We start from the raw sequence: 26,178 nt of genomic DNA on the forward strand, positions 1-26,178 counted from the left end.
GACTTATTAAAGCACTTTTAATATGCGAAAATTCAGGCAATATAGGGTTTTCATCACCTTCTTCCAGAACATGTATAAAGCAGCTTTCCCCAATGTGGCGCCTTCAGCTATGGTTGGATTCCCATCAGCCCCAGTCAGCATGGTCACAGAGAAACTGTAGTGTCCTAAAACAACTAGAGGGTACCAGATCAGGGAGGGCATTAATCAGTATCAAAAGACGGTTTGGGGATAATTAAAAAGGAGAAAGAAAACAATGCACTCTGCTACACAAAGATTTGCGAAGAGGGAAGCTTTCAGCTTAAGCTGAAAACACCAGATTCAAGATGGCACTGCCAAAATAGATGCAATTCAGATCCTGTCTCTTCCGCAGTCAGGGCAAGACTTCCAAGATGAGGCAAGAGATTCTGGACACAGACAATGCCTTTAACTTTGAGTGCATAAAGTTCTTGCAAATGCAGATTTAGGTAAGCACTGTTTGCTCTTCACTGGAAGCTTATCTCCAAGGTCTGAAGCAGAGAGCTTTCTCCAGACCTACCACCTAACATCCTTTTAAGTGGAGTTGTCCATAATCAAACATGGGTCCTCCTGTTTGTTCTGCCACTGAGTCATGCTCCTCCAAGATAATACAGAGCCCCTTCAACCAGCATTGGTAAATCATATCTATGGAATATGTACAGCACTATTTAGAGGTTCCTCTCAGCTATCTCCTGCCTCTCTGGTTCCTTTGAGTGTTGACACCAGCAAAGAATTCCGTCCCCCGGGGCTGCCTCCAATTTCAGCATTACACACAAGGGGCCTCTCAGTAAGGATGGTGGGTCTTATTTCAGACAGCTCTTTGAAAGTTGCAGAGAATGCTATTGGGACAATCAAGGGCAGAAACCATCACTCTCCAGGCACAGTGTGACCTAACAACCCCGCCCCAGAAGCAGAAAAGTTAGAAGATTTTGGCTTTATAGTATCATAAACACTGATAGTTTCTCAAAATTATTCTTTTCTTGATTACAAAGCAACAATCAAGCAAAAAGATGGTCGCAGAGGACAATCTTCCAAGTTGGGTCTTCATTCAAGCTCTTGTTAATGTTTCTGCTTTGGTTTCATCGAGTAGAAAAGGTGACTGGATGTCTTTGGCTTTCAGGTACTTCTCTAGTCCCTGCAAAAGAAAACAATTTTGAGCCAGAGGCCACATTCCCTTATGGACAAGCTTTCAGAGTTCGCATGACAGTGATGGTCAGGGCCAGAGATGGAAGTGGATGGAGTAACCAATGAGGCTCTTGCTTTTGTAGCTTACTTCCACGGAATATGTCAAGAGGCATCGACACAGTTCAGCATACATTCAAGCCAAGGCAAAGCACTCACATCAGTGGGGCAAGTAGCTTGCAGAGAGTCCTAACGGCCAGAAAAACCTCATGGGTCACATTAAATTCCCAGGCCTGAGGTTCTCCACCCATTTGTAAATCTAAGCACGACTTTTGCCCCTAAGTCAGGGGTATGAGGTACCTGTGGCCCTCTAGATGTCAGACGCCAACTCCCAGCAGCCTCAGCCAATGGTTGGAGATGATGCAAGCATGAGCTGAGTTGCTGCTGGAGAGCCAGAGGTTTCCTCTTGCTGCTGTAACCCATGGGTAGGCAAACTAAGTCCCGGGGGCCGGATCCGGCCCAATCGCCTTCTAAATCCGGCCCGCAGACAGTCCGGGAATCAGCGTGTTTCTACATGAGTAGAATGTGTCCTTTTATTTAAAATGCACCTCTGGGTTATTTGTGGGGCATAGGAATTCGTTCATTATGTTTTTCAAAATATAGTCCCACAAGGTCTGAGGGACAGTGGACCGGCCCCCTGCTGAAAAGGTTTGCTGACCCCTACTGTAACCCATCTTTCAGCCTTTATTTCCTGTCACATACTGATTCTCCCTTACGTCCCTGCTACCTATTCTGGATTTAAAACCTCTGGAGACAAGGACCTGCCTAAGTTGTTAACTCTAAAAGTGACAGAGGTAAAGGGTAAAGGGACCCCTGACCATTAGGTCCAGTCGTGACCGACTCCGGGGTTGCGCGCTCATCTCGCTCTATAGGCCGAGGGAGCAGGCGTTTGTCCGCAGACAGCTTCGGGTCATGTGGCCAGCACAACTAAGCTGCTTCTGGCGAACCAGAGCAGCGCACAGAAATGCCGTTTACCTTCCCACCGGAGTGGTACCGATTTATCTACTTGCACTTGACGTGCTTTCGAACTGCTAGGTTGGCAGGAGCAGGGACCGAGCAACGGGAGCTCACCCTGTCACGGGGATTCGAACCGCCGACCTTCTGATCGGCAAATCCTAGGCTCTGTGGTTTAATCCACAGCGCCACCCGTGTCCCAAAATGTGACATACATACACTTATAAAACAATCAAAAAGATTTTAATAGTAATAATAATAGGGAAGAAATTATTCTTAGCTGCTTTTCTTTTTTATTATTCTGACACAACAGTATTTTGTGTTTTTTGTAATTATATGTAACCAGCATCACAAATTCCAAATGGAGGAAAGCCTATATAGCTCTGCGGTTCCAGGCTATGGACTCTGCCACAGTTGAAAGATGCTATTGCCTGATCCCTTATGAAGGGAGAGTTTGCTCATGTGGAGCTTTATCCCATATTTGCCATCTTGGCTGAACATTCTTCAATCGCAGGGCTCTACAACAGGCATAGTCAAACTCCGGCCCTCCAGATGTTTTGAGACTACAGTTCCCATCATCCCTGACCACTGGTCCTGTTACCTAGGGATGATGGGAATTGTAGTCCCAAAACATATGGAGGGCCGGAGTTTGCCTATGCCTGCTTTACAACATCTCCAATATTCTTTGCACTGACTCAGAAATAAGAACTTATTTCCTTAGAAGCAGATACTGAATCCTTAACAGGAGTTCACATAAAATGTTGCCCTCACCTCCCCAAAGTAAGAGACTAGTGGTGAAATCTCACATACAGCAGGTGGTTCGTCATCGCCTGATAAACTGAAAAGAGAGAAAAATGAAAATAATGTCTTTCTGCAAACATATGACAAGCCACAGAAAAGAGAGGCAGGCAGCCCAAGGCAACAACAGAAATTGCTCAACGCAGCCCCAGGTCAACTTCACATTTTATATCATCTGTTCGGTTTTGGTATTTTAAAACTGCAATCTACCATGGGTGCTTGGAAGACAAGTCATACATAAATGAAGTAAACAATAAACAGAAGCACCAGAGCATTAGCCGAGTGTTTTTTCCTTGACACCTGAATAATTGCAACCAGAATGCATAACTGCAATGTACTTCTGTAAGCAGGAGATTGGACTAGATGACACTTTGGGTTCCTTCCAACCATACAATTCTATTATTTTATGGCCTCACACACCTGGGACGGGGAGAAAGGCACCCCAGATCAGAGAGGATGACCTCAATAAGCTTTGAATCCTGAACTCTGTGTTTTATTATTATGCCCCACCTTTAAAATAAAACAAAATAAAACCTTCCCTGTGCCATATTAAGAGTTTGGTCACAGCATGTTAACACAACTTCTCCTAATCTAGTGCCTTCCAAATGCTGCTGGAATACAACATGCATCTTGGTGGTTGCAGCAGATGGCTGAAATCCAGCCCCATCTTGGAGAAAGCTGCTCTCTTGCACTCTTCCCCTCCCTGGTGTAAACCCCAGAGGACACAATTTATCTCCACAAGAAGATCTCATCTGCGCTATACATTTAAGGCACTATCATACTACAGTGGTACCTCGGGTTAAGAACTTAATTCGTTCCAGAGATCCTTTCTTAATCTGAAACTGTTCTTAACCTGAGGTACCACTTTAGCTAATGGGGCCTCCCGCTACCGCCTCATCCTGAGGTAAAGTTCTTAACCCAAGGTACTATTTCTGGGTTAGCGGAGTCTGTAACCTGAAGCGTCTGTAACCTGAGGTACCACTGTACTTTGAACAGCCATGAAACCTGGGAGCTGTGGTTTGCTAAGGCTGCTGAGAGGTGTTAGGAGACAACCCCCCACCCCACTTCCCCTCCCAAAGCACCAATTCCCACAGTGGTTTGACAATCGCCAGGGAACTCTGGGAATTGTAGCTCTGGGAGCAGGGAGGGTCTTCTCTGAGAATCCTTAACAAACTACAGCTCCCAGAATCCTTTGGGAGAAGCCACACCTGTTTAAAGTAGTATCATAGTGCTTCAAGTGTATGGTGTGGATGAGGCCAAAAATCTGTTGCAAGGATGTTAAACAGATATTTAACGGTTAGTCCTGACCAGACCCCCAGCTATTCCCCACTCAGAACTACAGCTCCCAGAGTTTCCTGGGAAGAGGGCTTGACTGCTAAACCACTCCACAAATTGTAGCCCTGTAAGAGGAGTAGGGGGTCTTCTAACAACTCTCAGCACCCTTAAATAATTCCCAGGTTCCTTTGCAGGAAGCCATGACTGTTTAAAGTGGTGTGATACCGCTTTACTCGTACAGTGGTACCTCTGGTTAAGAACTTAATTCATTCTGGAGGTCCGTTCTTAACCTGAAACTGTTCTTAACCACTTTAGCTAATGGGGCCTCCCGCTGCCGCCGCGCAATTTCTGTTCTCATCCTGAAGCAAAGTTCTTAACCTGAGGTACTATTTCTGGGTTAGCGAAGTCTGTAACCTGAAGCGTCTGTAACCTGAAGCGTCTGTAACCCGAGGTACCACTGCAGTGCCAATGGGGCCACACACAGTGTTTCACTGTGGCAGCATTCCATGCCACAAATTCATCTAGTGCTCCCTGGCGCCTTGGGGTAAACTACGGTTCCCGCAATCCCTTGGGGAGGATAAATAGGAGGAGCCTTCACAGACCTTGGTTCTTCAGGTATCCTCTGGCCATCGCCATTGACAAATCTAGCTCCTGCCTTCACAGCCCAACGGTAGTGTTGGGAGAGGAGTGACCGGCGAGCCGTGATGGGAGTGTCTTTGTCGGCCGCATCGGAGTTCTTCAAAGGCGAGAACTCCTCTTCCCTCGGGACCTCAAAGGCTACGAACTTCCTGTTAACAGAAGGGAGAAACTGGAGGCTTAAAATGGGAGTTTCAGTTGCGGTCGTGCCCTCCTGTATGTGGAGCATGGAGCCATTGAGGCCACGGCACGTTCCAGAATCCAGGAAAACGTAGCTTGCCATATCCATGAAAGGAATGCATTTGGAGGGAAGCAGGGAGACCTTGCAGCTGTTCTCCAAGCTGCCAATTCCAGTTGGACTTGACTGCAAAAGCAAACTAAAGCCACATCCACACCAGACATTTAAAAGCACTCTTATACCATAGGAACCAGTCTGCACCCTGCGGTCATCATCCGAGGCCCAGGAGGTCTGGAGAGTGGCAAAAGGAGAACAGGGACTTTTCTGTGGTGGCTTTCCGCATGTAGAAAGCTCTACCCAGCAAGGCTCGCCTGGTGCCATCGTTACGTATCTTCAGGCACCAGGCAAAAACCTTCCTTCTTAATCGGGGCTTTGGCTTTTAACCACCTATGGCCTTTTAGAGTGGGTAGGATGTTTTAATGTATTTCTTCTTCCCCCCTCCTCCGGTTTTAATGTATTCCCTGTTTAGGGAAGCTTTTAATGTTTGATGTATTACAGTATTTTAATATTTTTTTGGAAGCCGCCCAGAGCGGCTGGGGAGGCCCAGCCAGATGGGCGGGGTATAAATAATAAATTATTATTATTATTATTATTATTATTATTATTATTATTATTATTATTATTATTACTACTACTACTACGGTGTGGGCTTTTTAAAAGTTGCCATGCCCCCCCATGTGACTAATAAATTTAATTAATAAACAAATAATTTAGCCACCATGCCTTCCCCACCCCAAAAGTAGTCTAGGGGTACTGCACAGGCCTATAATTCCCAGCACTCTTAACAAAATACAGTCCCCATGGTTCTCCATGACTGTTAAAGCAGTATAAGGGTGCTTTTAATTTATGGTGTGGATGTGAACTACAGTGGTGCCTCGCAAGATGAAAAGAATCCGTTCTGTGATTCTCTTCGTCTAGCGGTTTTTTTGTCTTGCGAAGCAAGCCCATTGACAGATTAGTGGATTAGCGCTATTAGCGGCTTTTAGCGGCTTATCTGCTGATCGGATCAGCTGATAAGCGGCTTAGCGGCTTAGAAAAAGGGGGGGAAAGGAAAAAAACCCAGCAGGAACTCGCAAGACATTGTTGTCTTGCGAAGCAAGCCCATAGGAAATTCGTTTTGCGAAGCACCTCCAAAAAGGAAAACTCTTTCGTCTAGCGAGTTTTCCGTCTTGCGAGGCATTCGTCTTGCGGGGCACCACTGTAAATATTTCTAGATAGGTGATCTGAAAAACATGCTGCATTCAAGCTGGGTCTCTGGATTCTAGCAGAATGCAGTCAATCTCTATCTATCATCTATCTATCTATCTATCTATCTATCTATCTATCTATCTATCTATCTATCTATCATCTACACACTATACCTCTACAGCATATTTGGTGTAAAGCACTGCTCAGAAAGCTTCTAATAAAGAAGCTTAAAATTTCACTGTTGTTGGCGGAGACATCATTGTTATTTGGAGCACAGGAAGATGCCTTCTACTGAGTCAGACCCTTGGTTCAGCTAGCTCAGCATGGCTTACACTGACTGGCAGCAGCCCTCCAGGGTTTCAGGCAACAAGTCTTTCCCAGGCCTCCTTTGAGATTGAACCTGGAACTTCCTGTATGCAAAGCAGATGCTTTGCCACTGAGCTACCACCTTTTTCCAATTCATGGTGGATTGTCACATTTACATATTTTGAAGTTTTCTTTTATTGAAAGTACCGTATTTTTCACTCTACAAGACTCACCTGACCATAAGATGCACCTAGTTTTTAGAGGAGGAAAACAAGAAACAAGAAAGCAACGCAAAGCCTCCTGAGCGAAGAGGCAGGAGAGCTCCCTCTTCGCTCAAGAGGCTTTGCATGGCTATCGCTGAAGCCAAGAGACCAAGAGGGATCGGTGTGCACGTATCCCTCTTGCTCTCCTGGCTTCAGCGATAGCTACGCAGCCTAAATTTGCTCCACAAGACGCACATACATTTCCCCATCATTTTTAGGAGGGGGAAAGTCATCTTATAGGGCAAAAAATATGGTAATGCAGCCAGGTGGGACGCGGGTGGCGCTGTGGGTTAAACCACAGAGCCTAGGGCTTGCCGATCAGAAGGTCGGCGGTTTGAATGCCCGCGACGGGGTGAGCTCCCGTTGCTCGGTCGCTGCTCCTGCCCACCTAGCAGTTCGAAAGCATGTCAGTGCAAGTAGATAAATAGGTACCGCTCCGGCGGGAAGGTAAATGGCATTTCCGTGCACTGCTCTGGTTTGCCAGAAGCGGCTTAGTCCTGCTGGCCACATGACCTGGAAGCTGTACGCCGGCTCCCTCGGCCAATAAAGCGAGATGAGCACCGCAACCCCAGAGTCCGCCCCGACTGGACCTAATGGTCAGGGGTCCCTTTACCTTAATGCAGCCAGGCAAATAAATTCCAAACGGTTTTCATAGGCAGCCCCACATATAACTCATGGTAGTAATCTAGAGGCTACCGGGGCACACAATTCTGCCCTGTTACAGCAGCTGCACATGTAATGTTCTAATCTACTGACTGCAATAATCAATCCCTCAAAAAAAGAAAATGCTCTAGGGTGCAGCAGGTATGTGTGCCTGCCATTTTGATTCAGAAAACGAAACCAGAAGCTATCAGAAGTTTGGGAGGCACACTGTGTTGTCACAACTCCCCCGTAGCAGCTGGTTCCATTATCATTTAGCAACCTGGTATGCTCCAAATTTTTTGAACTACAGCTCCCATCAGGCCCAGCAGAGGCTGATGGGAGGTGTAGTCCAAAATGTTTGGCAGGCACCAGTTTGGCCAAGGCCAATTTAGTGAGCCTCCCCAACTCGCGCCCCAAAAAATAGGATACACAGAAATAAAAAAGAGAGACATTTGGTACTAACTTAGAAAACTGGAACACATCAAACACAAACTTCTCCAGCTTTATCCCATTGGGTTTTAGCGGCGTCACCCGATTGCCCTCCTGGTCGACGAAAGGGACTTTCTTGACAGCCACATGACGTTTCAAGCGGGGCTCAAACTTCCTGGTGGGCAGGAAGGACAGAGACGTAAGCACACAGGAGACTTCCTCAAACTCTGCTCTGCTAAAAAATGTTGTTGTGCAGCAAGATCGCTCAGGGCTGCCCCAGGTCATTCCTTGCACTGCACAGCTGTAAGGGGAAGGAGCGGCGCCTTCTGCCTTTTCACCTGCCTGAAATCTACTGCCACAATCAATGGGTCACCCTTGGATGATCCGGGGTTTCAGTGTTCCATCCAACTATCTCCATGCTTCTTTCTGCATTTCAGAGAGCTGGACCTGGTGGTCCTCCCAACTCTACAATTCTATGATTGACAAGTTTAATTTAAATGGGGGGGGAGGGAAAGTGGGAAGAAAGCTTCATTCCCCTGATTATTTTGTTTCCCCACTTTTCTGCAGGAGGGGTGGTGTGTTTGACAAACTGCTGGTGGGGACCTTTCTGCTGAGCTGTTTTCATGGAGAAACGGGGGGGGGGGGACTCTGCATAAGTTATTTTTGGCAATTCGCTGAACACTTCCTGGAAATCTTTGGGTAATGATTCACTGGTATATTGGGAGTTGTTTCTGTGGGTTTTCTGAAATTTGCCTTTCAAACAGAAGGCAAAGATTTGTCCTAGGACTGCAGTTTAAGAGCTATATGACAGAGGCCGTGGTTTACGAGAGCATGTAGATAAGCCATCTCTTTTTTGGCTGTCTGGATGACAGCAATCAAGTTTTTGAGTTCTGCTGTTTTCCCAATTACAGGACTACAGTCATACCTCGAGTTACAGGCACTTCAGGTTGCTTTTTTGGGGGGGGTTACGGAATGCTGAAACCCGGAAGTACCGGTAGGGTTACTTCCGGGTTTCGGCGGTCGCGCATGCACAGAAGTGCTAAATTGCGCTTTGTGCATGTACAGAAGCGCCGAATCGCAACCCGAGCGTCCACTGTAATTCCTTTGCATTAGAGTTTCTTCAAAATAAGAACCTAAGAACAGCCCTGCTGGATCATGCCGATGGCTCTCCCAGTCCTGTTCTCACAGTGGCTGACCAGATGCTTGTGGAAAAGTGCAGGATCTGAGCACTTTCCACTGCTGTGTATTTTCCAGGAACTGATATTCAGAAACATTAATGTGAAGGCAGAGCATAGTCATTGTGGCTGGCAGCCGTTCCAAGCTTTATCCTCCATGAAATAGTGTTCATTATAGATTTTATCTTCTGCATGCAGTATTGCTGAATAAAGTGAGTTTAAAAGCCTGCTGAAGCTGCCTGCTATAAAAATGGAAAAGCATCGTTTAAGAGCTATAGAACGGGCAACCTCTGAAGGTGGTAGATGTTCCTTCGCTGGAGGTTTACACACGGAGTTTGGATGGCCATCTGTCAGGGATTCCTTAGCTCTGATTCCTGCACTGTGGGGGGTTGGACTAGACGACCCTTGGGGGGTCCTCTACCAAGTCTAAAGCACTATGATTCTATAACTTCTAACCAGAAAACTATGTAATAGAATTTTAAGATATATATATATATATCTTTTATATATATATATATATATATGCTTTCGTAGATTTTCACGGGTACAGGAATGTAGGTTTTGGTGTCTTCGGGTGTCTTCCCGTGTAAGAGTTGGGGTGTCTAGGCGACGTTTCGACGAGGTCTCACTCGTCATCTTCAGGCTGGTGCTTTCGGCTTCTTGTTACTGGAACAGAGCAGGGTCTCAGTGTTTGAGTTCCTATAAATACTGTTGAGGGGGTGTGGTGCAGAGAGGAAGTTCCCAGGTTATTGTGCCTTTTCTTCTTTTGTTCCTTAATTACTTGGGGGATATCTTGAGTGATATCTTGAGTGATATTCTGAGTACCACTTAGGTGGGTCATTAAGTGTGGATTAGTTGCTATAGCTTTCGTGTCTTGACCTTTTGAGCTTGTGAAGAGATTTTTCTGAGAAGATGGCTGTACTGCACTTAGTTGTGCTCTGGCTTGGCTTCGTGTATAGGGGCGAGCTGTGGTTTTGTGCCCTGTGCCAGCCAGATCTGTGTAGGGATTGCAGGGGGGTGCAGCATCCGGAGGTGCCACTATGGTTTGGCTACCGGATGGAGTCTGTAATTTATCTGTGGAGAGGGTCTGGGTTTGGGTCTGGTGCGGTTGATAGGTGATGGCGTTCTGTGTGCCTCTGGTTCTGGTGTCGGTTTTTGTGGGGAGGGCTAATTTCCAGATGTCTGGCAGGCGGGACGTGTCGTCACGCTTGTTCATGTTGTGAGGGTGTTTCTCTATCTCGATGGCTTCCATGATTATTCTCTTGTGGTGATGTTCCATGTTAAAGAGCAATTTGGAATCTGCAAAATTAATTTCGTGTCCTGTTTCTTTCATGTGTTGGAAAAGAGAGGAGGTTTTTTCTTCTTTTTTGACGGCATTCTTGTGTTCTGCGATACGTGCATTTATTCGTCTGTTTGTTTGTCCAATGTACGTGGCTGGGCAGACTTTGCAGGGTATTTCATAGACCCCTTGGTTTTCCAACTGGATTTTATCTTTGGGGTTTCTGAGGATATTGGCTATTTTTTGGTTGGTGCAAAAGGCTGTTTTGATATTGTGTTTATGGAGGATTTTGCTGATTTTGTCTGTAGTGCCCTTGATATAAGGAAGGAGGGCCATGCCATTGTTTTCTTCTGTGTCTTGGTTTTTGGGGGGTGTTTCTTTTTGGATTAGCTTCGTAACCCTGTTTTGCTGGTATCCATTGGCGATTAACACATTTGAGAGATTCTGTAACTCAGTTGTCAAGTGGTCTTTGTCAGCCAGGCGTTTGGTTCTGGAGATGAGAGTCTTGGCTACGGAGTTTATTTGTGCAGGGTGGTGGTGTGATTGTGCATGTAAGTAGCGGTTGGTGTGTGTTTTTTTCCGGTAGATAGTGTGTCCTAGGGAGCCATCAGGTTTTTTGTAGATTAGGACGTCAAGGAAGGGAAGTTGGTTGTTGGCTTCTATTTCCATAGTAAATTGTATTTTGGGGTGTAGGCTGTTGAGATGTGTGAGGAAGCTGTCTAGTTTTTCTTTCCCGTGTGGCCAAATTACAAAGGTGTCGTCAACATATCTGAGCCAAAGTTTGGGTTTGTGTTCTGACTTGTCTAAAGCATTGGTTTCAAAGTGTTCCATGTACAGATTTGCGATGACCGGTGAGAGGGGTGATCCCATAGGCGCTCCTTCTATCTGTTTGTATCTTTGTCCATTGTGGATGAAGTACGTGTTGGTTAGGCAGTGGTTGGTCAGGTCCAGGATGTATTTGGGGGGATTGTATTTGTTTTTAATGGCTGTCAAGGCTTCATTAATGGGCACTTGAGTGAAGAGAGATACAACATCGAAGCTCACAAGTAGGTCATCGGGATGTAGGTTTTGCTTCTTTATTGTTTCTATGAACTGGAAGGAGTTAGTAACGTGTGAAGCGATGGATTCTGCATAGGGCTGAAGTTGCTTAGCGAGAAATTTAGCGAGATTTTGTAGAGGTGAGCCTATGGAGCTGACTATTGGTCTGAGTGGTGTTCCTTCTTTGTGTATCTTGGGGAGACCGTAGAGTTTGGGGCATCTGGATGATTTTTCTCTGGGGATGATTCTTAGCTGGATTTCTTCACTGATAGGAGAGGCTTTTATTTTGGATTTGGTGGTTTTTTCCAGATAGGTGGTGGGATCTGTTTTTATAGGTTGGTAGGTAGGGTCTTGGAGTAGATTTGATAGTTTTGCTTGGTAGTCCGATGTGTTCATCACAACAGTGGCATTACCTTTGTCTGCTGGGAGAATGATTATGTTGTTGTCTTTCTTCAGGTTGGTGAGTGCTTTCTGTTCTTCTTTGTGTAAATTGCTTCTGGGTGGTTTGCTGGAGCAGAGGATGTTGGTGACTTCAAGTCTGATTTTATTGGCTTCATCTGGGTCGATTTTGGTTAGGCTAGCTTCGACTCCGCATATGATGTTTTCCGTGGGGATGCGTCTCGGGGCGACTGCAAAGTTGAAACCTTTGGAGAGTACTTTGGTTTCAGTTGGGGTGAGGATCCTGTCTGATATGTTATGTACTGTTTGTTTCATGGGTTGTTGTGGAGGGTGGCTGGGCTTCTGGCGTTTCTCTAGTTTGTGGAGTTTGTTGGTGTGTCTGTCTGTCTTATGTGAGGTCTCAGTTTCAGCTCTCCAGACGGCTAGTTGTTTGCATTTGTCCCAGAGTGCAGGGTGGATTTTGTTACAGAGTTTGAGGTGAAGAGTGAGCAGATCTTTGTTGGTTTGGTTTAGTAGGTATCTTTTCTTATGTATTTCGTTTCTGATTAGGGATAGTTCAGTTCGTTTCAGGATCCTTTCGGTAGCTGGGGTTTTAGAGTGGAATTTAAGTTGGAAGCATGTGGGAATTAAGTTGTTGTCCCGGCAGTTGCGTAGGAACAAGAGATCACATAAGATGGTGGCTCTTCGGATTTCTAGTTTCTCGTAGGTTCTTGTCAGCTGGAAGGTTTCCTCCCCGTAGAGGTGAGATATTTGCTTTCGTAGATTTTCACGGGTACAGGAATGTAGGTTTTGGTGTCTTCGGGTGTCTTCCCGTGTAAGAGTTGGGGTGTCTAGGCGACGTTTCGACGAGGTCTCACTCGTCATCTTCAGGCTGGTGCTTTCGGCTTCTTGTTACTGGAACAGAGCAGGGTCTCAGTGTTTGAGTTCCTATAAATACTGTTGAGGGGGTGTGGTGCAGAGAGGAAGTTCCCAGGTTATTGTGCCTTTTCTTCTTTTGTTCCTTAATTACTTGGGGGATATCTTGAGTGATATCTTGAGTGATATTCTGAGTACCACTTAGGTGGGTCATTAAGTGTGGATTAGTTGCTATAGCTTTCGTGTCTTGACCTTTTGAGCTTGTGAAGAGATTTTTCTGAGAAGATGGCTGTACTGCACTTAGTTGTGCTCTGGCTTGGCTTCGTGTATAGGGGCGAGCTGTGGTTTTGTGCCCTGTGCCAGCCAGATCTGTGTAGGGATTGCAGGGGGGTGCAGCATCCGGAGGTGCCACTATGGTTTGGCTACCGGATGGAGTCTGTAATTTATCTGTGGAGAGGGTCTGGGTTTGGGTCTGGTGCGGTTGATAGGTGATGGCGTTCTGTGTGCCTCTGGTTCTGGTGTCGGTTTTTGTGGGGAGGGCTAATTTCCAGATGTCTGGCAGGCGGGACGTGTCGTCACGCTTGTTCATGTTGTGAGGGTGTTTCTCTATCTCGATGGCTTCCATGATTATTCTCTTGTGGTGATGTTCCATGTTAAAGAGCAATTTGGAATCTGCAAAATTAATTTCGTGTCCTGTTTCTTTCATGTGTTGGAAAAGAGAGGAGGTTTTTTCTTCTTTTTTGACGGCATTCTTGTGTTCTGCGATACGTGCATTTATTCGTCTGTTTGTTTGTCCAATGTACGTGGCTGGGCAGACTTTGCAGGGTATTTCATAGACCCCTTGGTTTTCCAACTGGATTTTATCTTTGGGGTTTCTGAGGATATTGGCTATTTTTTGGTTGGTGCAAAAGGCTGTTTTGATATTGTGTTTATGGAGGATTTTGCTGATTTTGTCTGTAGTGCCCTTGATATAAGGAAGGAGGGCCATGCCATTGTTTTCTTCTGTGTCTTGGTTTTTGGGGGGTGTTTCTTTTTGGATTAGCTTCGTAACCCTGTTTTGCTGGTATCCATTGGCGATTAACACATTTGAGAGATTCTGTAACTCAGTTGTCAAGTGGTCTTTGTCAGCCAGGCGTTTGGTTCTGGAGATGAGAGTCTTGGCTACGGAGTTTATTTGTGCAGGGTGGTGGTGTGATTGTGCATGTAAGTAGCGGTTGGTGTGTGTTTTTTTCCGGTAGATAGTGTGTCCTAGGGAGCCATCAGGTTTTTTGTAGATTAGGACGTCAAGGAAGGGAAGTTGGTTGTTGGCTTCTATTTCCATAGTAAATTGTATTTTGGGGTGTAGGCTGTTGAGATGTGTGAGGAAGCTGTCTAGTTTTTCTTTCCCGTGTGGCCAAATTACAAAGGTGTCGTCAACATATCTGAGCCAAAGTTTGGGTTTGTGTTTGATATTGTGATAAACACAATATCAAAACAGCCTTTTGCACCAACCAAAAAATAGCCAATATCCTCAGAAACCCCAAAGATAAAATCCAGTTGGAAAACCAAGGGGTCTATGAAATACCCTGCAAAGTCTGCCCAGCCACGTACATTGGACAAACAAACAGACGAATAAATGCACGTATCGCAGAACACAAGAATGCCGTCAAAAAAGAAGAAAAAACCTCCTCTCTTTTCCAACACATGAAAGAAACAGGACACGAAATTAATTTTGCAGATTCCAAATTGCTCTTTAACATGGAACATCACCACAAGAGAATAATCATGGAAGCCATCGAGATAGAGAAACACCCTCACAACATGAACAAGCGTGACGACACGTCCCGCCTGCCAGACATCTGGAAATTAGCCCTCCCCACAAAAACCGACACCAGAACCAGAGGCACACAGAACGCCATCACCTATCAACCGCACCAGACCCAAACCCAGACCCTCTCCACAGATAAATTACAGACTCCATCCGGTAGCCAAACCATAGTGGCACCTCCGGATGCTGCACCCCCCTGCAATCCCTACACAGATCTGGCTGGCACAGGGCACAAAACCACAGCTCGCCCCTATACACGAAGCCAAGCCAGAGCACAACTAAGTGCAGTACAGCCATCTTCTCAGAAAAATCTCTTCACAAGCTCAAAAGGTCAAGACACGAAAGCTATAGCAACTAATCCACACTTAATGACCCACCTAAGTGGTACTCAGAATATCACTCAAGATATCACTCAAGATATCCCCCAAGTAATTAAGGAACAAAAGAAGAAAAGGCACAATAACCTGGGAACTTCCTCTCTGCACCACACCCCCTCAACAGTATTTATAGGAACTCAAACACTGAGACCCTGCTCTGTTCCAGTAACAAGAAGCCGAAAGCACCAGCCTGAAGATGACGAGTGAGACCTCGTCGAAACGTCGCCTAGACACCCCAACTCTTACACGGGAAGACACCCGAAGACACCAAAACCTACATATATATATATATATATATATATATATATATATATATATATATGCAGGTTTTGGTGTCTTCGGGTGTCTTCCCGTGTAAGAGTTGGGGTGTCTAGGCGACGTTTCGACGAGGTCTCACTCGTCATCTTCAGGCTGGTGCTTTCGGCTTCTTGTTACTGGAACAGAGCAGGATCTCAGTGTTTGAGTTCCTATAAATACTGTTGAGGGGGTGTGGTGTATAGCCTCCAACGTTCTGGGCAGAGAGGAAGTTCCCAGGTTAGTGTGTCTTTTCTTCTTTTGTTCATTAATTACTTGAGGGATATCTTGAGTGATTTCTTGAGTGATATTCTGAGTACCCTCCTAAGTGGTACTCAGAATATCACTCAAGAAATCACTCAAGATATCCCTCAAGTAATTAATGAACAAAAGAAGAAAAGACACACTAACCTGGGAACTTCCTCTCTGCCCAGAACGTTGGAGGCTATACACCACACCCCCTCAACAGTATTTATAGGAACTCAAACACTGAGATCCTGCTCTGTTCCAGTAACAAGAAGCCGAAAGCACCAGCCTGAAGATGACGAGTGAGACCTCGTCGAAACGTCGCCTAGACACCCCAACTCTTACACGGGAAGACACCCGAAGACACCAAAACCTGCATTCCTGTACCCGTGAAAATCTACGAAAGCATATATATATATAGTAAATGTTCATAAATGTACCAAGTCTGGAGCAGCACAGGAAGACCTTCCTGAAACCATTTTAACTCCCAAACTGACAAAATGTTTTCTCTGCAAGGAGGGAGGGGGTGAGGGAACCTTCCCATTGTCTCAGGAATTGGGAAATCACCATCTCAAAGGAATGGCCAGACTACCAGGAAAGGCGATCAGATAAGGCATTATCAGATAACCTGGCAGACAGGAAAAACAGCAGCAATCAAATTTCTGTTGTAGACCACCTTTTCTGTGATGTAGGTATGATGTTTGTGGGGGTTGGTCTTGGGTTACACCCCTTCTGTGATGTATGGAGGGGTGGTCTTAAGCTCCAGGGAAGGCAATTTAAAATGTAAATATAAGGGCAGGCACACCTTTGTTCGGGGTCCTCCTCTGTCCTCCTGCGTGTGAGGGGAGCACCCTGTTGCAACAGCTTTAATAAATTTCAGGCTTACTAGCTGCTTTGCTTCTCAATATTCTCTGGTTGGCCTCTGTTATTTTCTCCTACCAATAGGGAACCTACATAAGGACTCTATATGGGCTCTTGGATACCCCATTAGGGAAAAAGGGCAGATTTTGTTTACAACAACTAGGAGCTCAGTTTGTCACAATCCTGATACAATGCTCAGAAATGCATGCATCCCTTCCCACCCGACTGACTTCCAGGATGCAGATCCCACACTCATAAACTCAGGAACAGGTCATGGGAAAGTGAGCGTGCACAACTGCAGGACTTACTCTGTGACAGCCTTCAGGAAGTCAAGACTAAAGAAGTGATTGCAGATATTCCCAGCGCTGTATGTCAACCGTCCGTCCGCGTTTCTCCTCTGTGCCGTTTCCAAGGAGATCTCGCTGTATTCCACCACCTGATATACTCCGTCCACAGAGCAAACCACCCCAACTGGCTCTGTGGGGTAGGCTTTTTCCACTACCTTAACAAAACGAAACAACAACAAAAAAAAATTGGGCCAAAGTCAGATAGCAAGTAAAATAACCGCAGAGTGGATCAAGCAGGTAGAGGGGCTGGGTAATTCTTTTTTCTTTTTAAAAATAATTTTCATTAGAATTTTATTTACAACATAACATAAACCCCCCACTCCACCCCAATACAAAAATCCATCCTCATTAAACATGAACATACAGTGAGCATAACATACAACAACACAAACGAAATAAAATACTTCCTTTATCCTGTATCTGGCCTCCTTATTTACTTCTTATAAACTGTTTCCTTTATGAATAATTACTAAGATTTTTCTAATTATAACTTTAATAACCACAAAGTCTCCTGCAGACATTAATCAAAACAAGCCCAGGTATGTATTTTAGGGCACTGTTTTGTGAAGTATTCTCTGCATTTCCCCCATGCTTTTTGAAACTCTTGCCTAGTGTGGTCTCTAACTGCCTCTGTTAATCCAGCCAGTTCAATATACTCTAACAGTTTGTCTTGCCGTTCCTTTTTTGTTGGCACAGTTTCTTTTTTCCAGTTTTTAGCAATTGGGATCCTTGCCGCTCCTGTGGCATAGAGGAATATTTCATAGAATCATAGAGTTGGAAGAGACCACAAGGGCCATCGAGTCCAACCCCCTGCCAAGCAGGAAACACTATCAGAGCACTCCTGACATATGGTTGTCAAGCCTCTGCTTAAAGACCTCCAAAGAAGGAGACTCCACCACACTCCTTGGCAGCAAATTCCACTCTCGAACAGCTCTTACTGTCAGGAAGTTCTTTCTGATCTTCTGATTTTCTGATCTTCTCTTGCTATACCTGTGTCCAGGTAATTCTTGATTCTACAGATCAAATCCAATTCCGCTCAGAGGATGCTGGATTCAGAAATTCACATGGTCAATTAATTGGGTGCATATGTTTGCCTGTTTAGAATGAGATTACTCAACTGTTGCAGGCCCAGGGAGTGGGGGGAAAGGATCTCTGCCAGTCACCCCCCAATACCCTTCTAAGATTTTACCTAGGCACTGCCCATAGGTGTTCAAAGTTCATCTAAAAAACTCACTTTTCATGTTTTGTTTCATTTTGCTTTAAGGGTACTTAAAGTTTCATATACTGTCCATCTCAGACACTATCTATATTCAACATGTTTATGGTTCAGAGGCAGGCGGAAGACACGCAACACATTACATGGAGGCAAAAGCAGATCTAGATGAGAGATGCTCTACTTTAAAAAAATGCAACAACAAAGAAGAGGGAAGGTTCATTTGAGCAGGAAGGGATTGTTAATCAGATTCCATCTGCAACCTGCCAGACACAAGCAATGCTTTGGGCTCTTCTTAAAAAAAACAAAGATTGGGGGGGGGGGACGACGACAGGTGGAAGGACCAAATTGCACTTCCCGCCCCCAATCCACAACAGTTTTATTACCATATTTTTCCATGTATAAGGTAATGCTTTTTGCTAAAAAAAAATATTAGGCAAAAATTGGGTGTTGTCTTATACACGGATAGTGAATGCAGAGGGAGGACGTGCGATTAATGGCAGCAGCAAGCAGGAGATTGGCAGCGGCGATTGGGCAGGTGATTGGTGGCTGTGGCAAGGCCTGCTGGCGATTGGCTGTGGCGAGGTGGGCAGGCAATTGGCGGCTGCAGCAAGTGGGCTATTGGTGGTGGTGAGCAGACAGACAATTGGTGGCAAGGTGTGCAATTGGCAGTGGCTGTGGCAAGTGATCGGCAGTGGCGGGCAGGCAGGTGAGCGAATGGCAGAAGTGACCTCCCCCACACCCCACAACTAAACAACTTAATTTCTTAATTTTGGGTTAAAAAAAAAATAGGAGTTGTATTATACATGGGGGTGTCTTACACACGGAAAAATACTGTAGTTTAACATGCAGTACGACTGCATCTTGTGTTGGGAGCACATTCTGGGAGTGGCGCATATGCACAAAAATGTGTATACCCAAAGCGCCCCCTTGGAATCACCACTGCACAACCATGCTTACCATCCAAGCAAGGAAAACAGCTTTGAAGATGGGCTCTGGGAGGCTCCTGCAAAATCCTACAAAACCTCACAAGAGCCTTCCGGAACCCAGTAAGCAAGAACTTAAAAGCATTTTCCTTACCCCCGAAGCAAATTCAACTTTTAAACTCTTTTAAGCCTTGCGTGTGATTAATTTGTGGGATTTCAGCCAGCTGGATTTCAACCACGTAAGGTTAAAACTGCACAACTTAATCAAGCGTAAGATGCAATTGTCCTTTACTTACACCCCAGCTTTGGGTTCTAGGTACCACAGGGCATACCATGATGAGCAATGTAATTGTCATATGGATGCTGAAAGGACCATCAGATCATGAGTCACTTCTAGCAGAGATGGAGATCTTCTCTCTCACACACACTTGCTCATCCTTAACCATGACAGCCCTCCGCCCTGCCCACAAGGGAATTGTGCGATCATCCCTGCCCAACGTTTTGTTCTCTGTCACCTTAGCACCACAATCAGCTCCTTTCGAGACACAGAAACCAATGAAGACGGGATCTGCCATTTTGACAAGGATGTTGTCCACACAGTACACATGGATGTACTGGACGCCACACCGCTCCATGTGCTCCAGGATCTTGTTGTCCATCAGGGCACGGTACAAACCACCGTTGCCATCTGCAACACACAAGGAATGAGTTAACTACTAGACAGAAACTGGGTTAGGACCAGCACCAACTGGCCAGCACCCATGCTATCAACCACCTACCTTTGCCTCTCACCTGCAATCTCTGTAACTAGTTTTACCACTGCTGGTGGCGGAGGAATGTATAACCAAACAAATGCACATGTGGCACTTGCAATTTTAAAAATATAGGCAGCCCACCTTCAGGGGTGCAGGTCAAAGGGGAAGATGGTTCCCTGATCTTTCAGGCTGATGAAATATGGCCTTACCCTGGCCTTTGAAAGCTGAGATATATATTTTAGGACACATCCTACCCTCTTGATTGTAATATTCTGTCTTTTATTTTTGATTGTAAGCCTGCAGGTAGGGACTATCTTGTTTTGACTATAAGTAACCTGCTCTGGGAGTCTTTAAGGCTGAAGAGCAGGGTACAAATACTATAAACAAACAATTTTAAAAAATAAATAAATAAATGAAACCCATCCTAGAGCTTCACAGTGAGGAGCAGGTAAAAGATCTAATAAACAATTATAATAGTATGTTTTATGTGGCATGATTGTATTCCCTATACCGTACAAATATTGAGGGACATGGTCACTCAGTACAATCAGTATATGCAAATGTCTGGCTCACTTAAAGCTATATAGAACCTTTACTCTCAATAACAATGCAACTCACAGGCGGACAATACTTTTATTTTTATAAATCTTCTTTATCTGTAAAGGGAATCTTTGTATGAATTAATACTGTATCAACCCTTCGGAGCTGTGCTTTAACTCTGTACTTTTTTATTTCTATTGTTTTCTTTCCTTTTGTTGTGGTTGCATTTAAAAAAAATAATAAATCAATTCTGAAAAAGAAAAATGATACAGCTGTACCGCTACGAGAAAGCTCTGCACCTGCCACATGTGAAGGATTTGCTACACGCAATGTCCCTTTTCACTCAAATATTCAAAACAGTGCTAGTGAGAGGCCTTCAGAAGCTCCCAAGCAGGACAGAACACTTCCCCAAGTTTAGGAAAACTGCTGTATACCTGGCGCCATGGCAATCTTGCCTTTCTCTTCCAAGATCGCTTTCCCATCAAATGCCACGGCCGGGAGCATCCGCTGCTCAAACATGATGATGTTGGACTTCTCCAGGTTAAAGTAGTTGTGCTCCTGGAAGAATTTCTCAGTCGGTCCCAAAGTGAACTCGCTGGTCATAATGTACCTGCAGGGGAGGCACACAGGGCACTGCAATTAGAAGCACCAGACAGGGAAACCAGCAGGGTTGGATTCACACAACCAAAGCAAGCAGAGAACGTTACTTTGAGACTGACCCAGAAACTCCAGCGGGTGCAGAATGCCGCAGCAAGACTCTTTACGGGGTCCTCGCTGCAAGATCACATTCAGCCAGTGCTATACCAGCTGCACTGGCTCCCGGTGGAGTACAGGGTCAGGTTTAAGGTGCTGGTTTTAACCTTTAAATACCTATGTGGCCTAGGACCCACGTACCTATGGGACTGCCTCTCCTGGTATGCCCCACGGAGGACCTTACGGTCTTCAAACAAAAACACCTTGGAGGTCCCGGGCCACAGGGAGGTTAGGCTGGCCTCAACCAGAGTCAGGGCCTTTTCAGCCGTGGCCCCAATCTGGTGGAACACTCTGTCACAAGAGACTAGGGCCCTGTGGAACTCGACATCTTTCCGCAGAGCCTGCAAGACAGAGCTGTTCCACCAGGCCTTTGGCCAAGGCACAATCTGACCCCCTCCTTTGGTAATCCTCATAGAACTCTAGCCCAATGGCTGCCTTTAATTTGATTCTGAATTGATTTTAGAATGAATTTCAATTAACAGATTGTGATTTTATGAAAACTGTGTTACTTTTACTGTTGCTCTGGGCCCAGCTTTGGCTGGGGAGGGCGGGATATAAATAAATTATTATTATTATTATTATTATTATTATTATTATTATTATTATGCAGTTGGGCACACCCAGGGCATGACAAGCGAGCATGACAAGGACAGGCACAAAAAATTCAAAAACACAGAAGTGAACAGCAGTGCCATGCAAAGATCACATCACGGGGGGGGGGGGGGCACACACCACGTGAAGCCAACCAATGCCTCTACATAGCTCCATCCTTATTTCAGCTATTGTGATATATTTACACATTGTGATGTTTAGGTGGTGGTATATGACAATGTTAAAAACCAGGTATCGCCCAGCCCTAAACAGAGCTCTGTTTTCACAGGGCCCAGCCACATGCCTGTGGGAAAACCCCAAACAGGACTGAGAGCACAAAGCCCTCTCCCCTCCTATGCTTCCAGGAACTGGTCCAGAACCGTTGCTGCCTCTGACTGTGGAGGCAGAGCAGAGCCACTGGGGCTAGGAGCCATTGATGGCTCTCTCCTCCGCCACAAATTTGTCCAGTCCCCTTTTAAAGACACCCAAGTTGGTCACCATCACTGCCTCCTGTGGGAGGGAGTTCCACAGTTTAACAATGCGCTGAGTGAAGAAGTCATTCCAGCATTCAGCTTCATTGGATGTCCATGAATTCTAGTATTATGAGGGAGGGAGGGAGGGAAACCTTCCCCACACCATGAATATGTCGTTTTATAAACTTATATTGTGTCACCCCCTTAAAGGTAAAGGTAAAGGGACCCCTCACCATTAGGTCCAGTCATGGCCGATTCTGGGGTTGCGGCGCTCATCTCGCTTTACTGGTCGAGGGAGCCGGCGTACAGCTTCCAGGTCATGTGGCCAGCATGACTAAGTCGCTTCTGGCGAACCAGAGCAGCGCACGGAAACACCGTTTACCTTCCCGTCGGAACGGTACCTATTTATCTACTAGCACTTTGACGTGCTTTCGAACTGCTAGGTTGGCAGGAGCAGGGATTGAGCAACGGGAGCTCACCCCGTCGCGGGGATTCGAACTGCCGACCTTCTGATTGGCAAGTCCTAGGCTCTGTGGTTTAACCCACAGCGCCACCTGCGTCTCTTACTCTCCTCTTAAAGTGAAAAGTCCTGAATGTGCTTCTCCCCTTCTCCGGAGGTACTGTTTCAGTTACATGCAAATTTATGTAGGGTTAACCAACTGATTAGCATTCAGCTGATTATCTGACAAAGATTTCAGGGGACAGTCCTGATATTTTTGGAGCTTTGTAAATATCCTAGTTAAATGATTAACCAGGGATTGGCAAGGTTTACCTCGCCTGGGCCAATTCACTCCAGCGGAGATCCCTCCGTGGGCCGGATCGCCCGCCCACAATTTCCAGCGTCTGTGCATGCGCAGATGTGATTTCCGGCGTTACAGAAGCGAGTCCCAGCTCGGTACTGCACCGGTTTAGCACAGCAGGCGGGGACTCGCCAAGTGGGCAGCTCAGCTCGGGGGCGGCTCAGGGGCCAGTAAAATGACCCCCGTGGGCTGGTTGTGACCCATGGGCCAAAGGTTGCCAACCCCTGGTCTAAACAGACTTTGCCAATGGGAGTCACACTGCAAACCAAGAAGAAGAAGAAGAGTTTGGATTTGATATCCCGCTTTATCACTACCCGAAGGAGTCTCAAAGCGGCTCACATTCTCCTTTCCCTTCCTGCCCCACAACAAACACTCTGTGAGGTGAGTGGGACTCAGAGACTTCAAAGAAGCGTGACTGGCCCAAGGTCACCCAGCAGCTGCATGTGGAGGAGCGGAGACATGAACCCGGTTCACCAGATTACGAGTCCACCGCTCTTGACCACTACACCACACTGGCTCCAAGAAGAGGACATCAGATTGGCGTAAAGCCACCCTGCCACTCAGCAAAAGGATCAACAGCAAAGAATTCTGGGACACCAAGTGACCACAAGAACCATTGGCCAGTGCCTTAAGACCCAGGAGCCAGCGACCCACCAAGGGACTGTGCAGCGAGTTCCAAACTTATCACCAGCCAGCTGCTCCACTCTGCGGATCCGCTCTGCCTGGATCTGATAGAGGGTCTTACGGCTCGGCAGCCCCACATCATACATGCCCTTCGGGTAAGGCACCCCGAGGCGTGTTCCTTGCCCTCCAGCTAGAAGGAGCACAGCCACCTTGTTCTGGGAGATCTTACGGAGCCCTTGAAGGAGACAAGAGAAAAATCACTGGAGGAAATATATATCTCGTTCAAATCACGCTTGGAAGGGACCACGAGGGCAGTCGAGTCTAGTGCAATGCAGGAATCTTTTGCCCAATCTTTTGTCAAACCCACAACCCTGAGATTAAGACCCTGAGATTAAGAGATTATCAACTGCAGTCCGGGTGGCTGCCCTTGGAGACAGTGCACAGGGCCAGAGGCTCTTTTGGGGCCCCGAAAGCCCCCCACCCACACCCCAAGCAAGAATCATCTGAAAGAGGCACAGGGGCGATGCTGCAATTTCTGTGGACCCAGCTGCCTTCTTTCCCCTCATCACTGAACAGGTCTGACAGCTCCAGAAGAAGCTTGAAAAACTGAGGCAATGCCTAGGAATTTAAATTATTTGAAGTACTTTTACTCCAACTCGTAAGTGCCCAAAGCAGCTTAAGTCTGTTTCTTCCCTCAGACTTTCCACCAAAAATATACAACACAAAAGGAAAAGGAACTGGGAAGGAGAAGGTAAAAAGCAATCCCAGACAGTACTACTTAGTACAGTGGTACCTCGGGTTACGTACTTAATTTGTTCCGGAGGTCAGCTCTTAACCTGAAACTCTCCTTGACCTGAAGCACCACTTTAGCTAATGGGGCCTCCCGCTGCCGCTGCACCGCCGGCGCACGATTTCTGTTCTCATCCTGAAGCAAAGTTCTTAACCCAAGGTAATATTTCTGGGTTAGCAGAGTCTGTAACTTGAAGCGTATGTAACCCGAGGTACCACTGTACTTAGTACTTAGAGGCAGGGGGCAAAGCCTCTAGTAGCCCTAGGTCCTGATGATGTCAGAGTGTGCTTTACTTCATCTCTACACATGCCCAGAGGTTCTTTGGTCTTCTAGGCAGTTGGTTGGAATCCTCAGTCCCAAGTCTCTTTGTAAACTGCTCAGGTTTTCTGTCCAATAATCAGTACAATATTTAAATTTTGTTTAATACCTTTAACAAAATTTAAATATTGTACTGATTATTGGACAGAAAACCTCTGAGCAGTTATGTAGCACAGGTGCACAAGTACTCTGAACGCAGAACTGGTGTTTGCACAGCACCCAAGGCAAGTTTTTGCCCACCCCAAAGCACACAACATACGGCACCCAGGCATGCCAAACTGCATTTTGCAAACACTGAAGGCTTTGCCAACATGGCGCCCTTCATAAACAGGTGGACTACAACTCCCAACAGCCCCAGCCAAATATTGCCACCAATGGCAACAGGAGATTATCAAGCTGGAGGAAGAAGGCTGGCTTACAGGGGGCATCACTCCTTAAAATGTTTTACCCAACAACTGCATTTGGGGCCACAGACAATGCAAGGGAACAGTTTCCTGGTGTCTAAATGTACAATTTTAGGTGGCACAAAACTTATTTTACTGTGTGCGAAAGTTGTGCAATCTTCCTTTCTTTATTCAGGTTGTTTCTACATGGAACAATGAAGAAGAAAAATATGCCGGTTTGTATGTCGTCCACTACAGTACTGTATTCCAAAACGGCCTTTGCCGAAGAAGGTGCGGCCAAAGGGGCTGGTGGGTGTGTCTGTGGGTGTGTCTGATTAAGTGGGCGTGACCGACCAAGGAAAGGCGGGGTTACAAGAACAGAACCAATAATGTACAGTAGTCCGTTCTCCACACGCCCACTCTCTGAAAATTAAAACGTAGTTAAAGCACTAATGGATAGGACCAAAGGTCCATCATTATCCAACCAGGTGCCTCTGGGAAGCGCACATAGGCGGGCAGGTACAACCACACGCACCCAACCTCCGGCAGTCTCAGGTAGACTACCTTTGCGCCGAGGTTCCACAGCGAGAAATTGACACAGTAACCCACAACGTTCCAACTGCTTGCTCATCCTCCTCCACCTGCAACCCCCAGAGGTCAAAAGGGCTACCCAAAGCCAGGTCTCTCCTGGCCTTACCCTCTTCCTCCCACTGCTCCAAAGTCCGCGGGTCGCTCCTGCAGACGCTGCCGAAGAACTCTGGAGGGACGGGCTCTATCCGGCATCCCAGTCTCTCCTGGCGCGGCTCTTCCTCCCGCGCGCAGGCCTCCGCCGCCCTCCGGCAATGCTCGCCCAGCTCCTCGGCGTCCAGCTTCGCCAGCGACTCCAGGAGCGAGTCTCGCTGCGCCGGGTCCAGCTCGTCCCAGAAGCGCAGCAAGTGGGACTGGCCGGCACGCTCCAGCCGCGCCCGGATCTCCTCTTCCAGGCACGCCATCACCTCCTCTCTCTGCGCTGCTCGCTGAGCTTTTGCAAAGGGGGAAGAGTCTTTTTGCAATTTGCAGCAGCTACAAAACTGTCCCTGGGGAGCGCGCGCCAAAGTTTGTGGAACGTTCCCCGGGAAGAAACGGAACGCCGCCTCCACCTAGTTCCCCCTGTGAAGGTCGGTTACTTGCAACCACCACAGCACGGAAACCCGTGTCACTTCCAAATTCCCGCCCCGCCCCCCTTCGCCTGAACGCACTGATTTCAGGCGTGCACTCTTCCAACCACGCAGGGTTCCCCTTCCATTAGCCAGAGGGGGCGGGGAATAAAACAAAACTGCAACCGATCAAACTTTAAAAAAAGCAACTGGTGGGAGTCAGGCCTCAGGAGGAAGGAGAGGAATGGCTGGAGGAAATTGCAGCCAGCGCG

At 46.5% G+C, this 26,178-nt stretch overlaps 1 protein-coding gene across 1 annotated transcript; it reads right to left on the bottom strand.

The window, feature by feature from the left end:
- UAP1L1 (UDP-N-acetylglucosamine pyrophosphorylase 1 like 1) lies at window positions 1-26,178 on the bottom strand. Its single transcript, XM_081179781.1, has 9 exons — window positions 25,468-26,178; window positions 23,310-23,514; window positions 20,473-20,648; window positions 19,259-19,431; window positions 16,566-16,759; window positions 7,961-8,101; window positions 4,827-5,012; window positions 2,923-2,989; window positions 1-1,150 (listed from the first exon to the last, which is right to left on the bottom strand). Exons 1-9 carry the CDS (start codon window positions 25,760-25,762, stop codon window positions 1,064-1,066), a joined length of 1,524 nt encoding a protein of 507 aa, XP_081035907.1. The 5' UTR covers window positions 25,763-26,178; the 3' UTR covers window positions 1-1,063.

The sequence above is a fragment of the Podarcis bocagei genome (assembly GCF_964188305.1).
Source record: "Podarcis bocagei genome assembly, chromosome: Z".
NCBI lineage: Eukaryota > Metazoa > Chordata > Lepidosauria > Squamata > Lacertidae > Podarcis > Podarcis bocagei.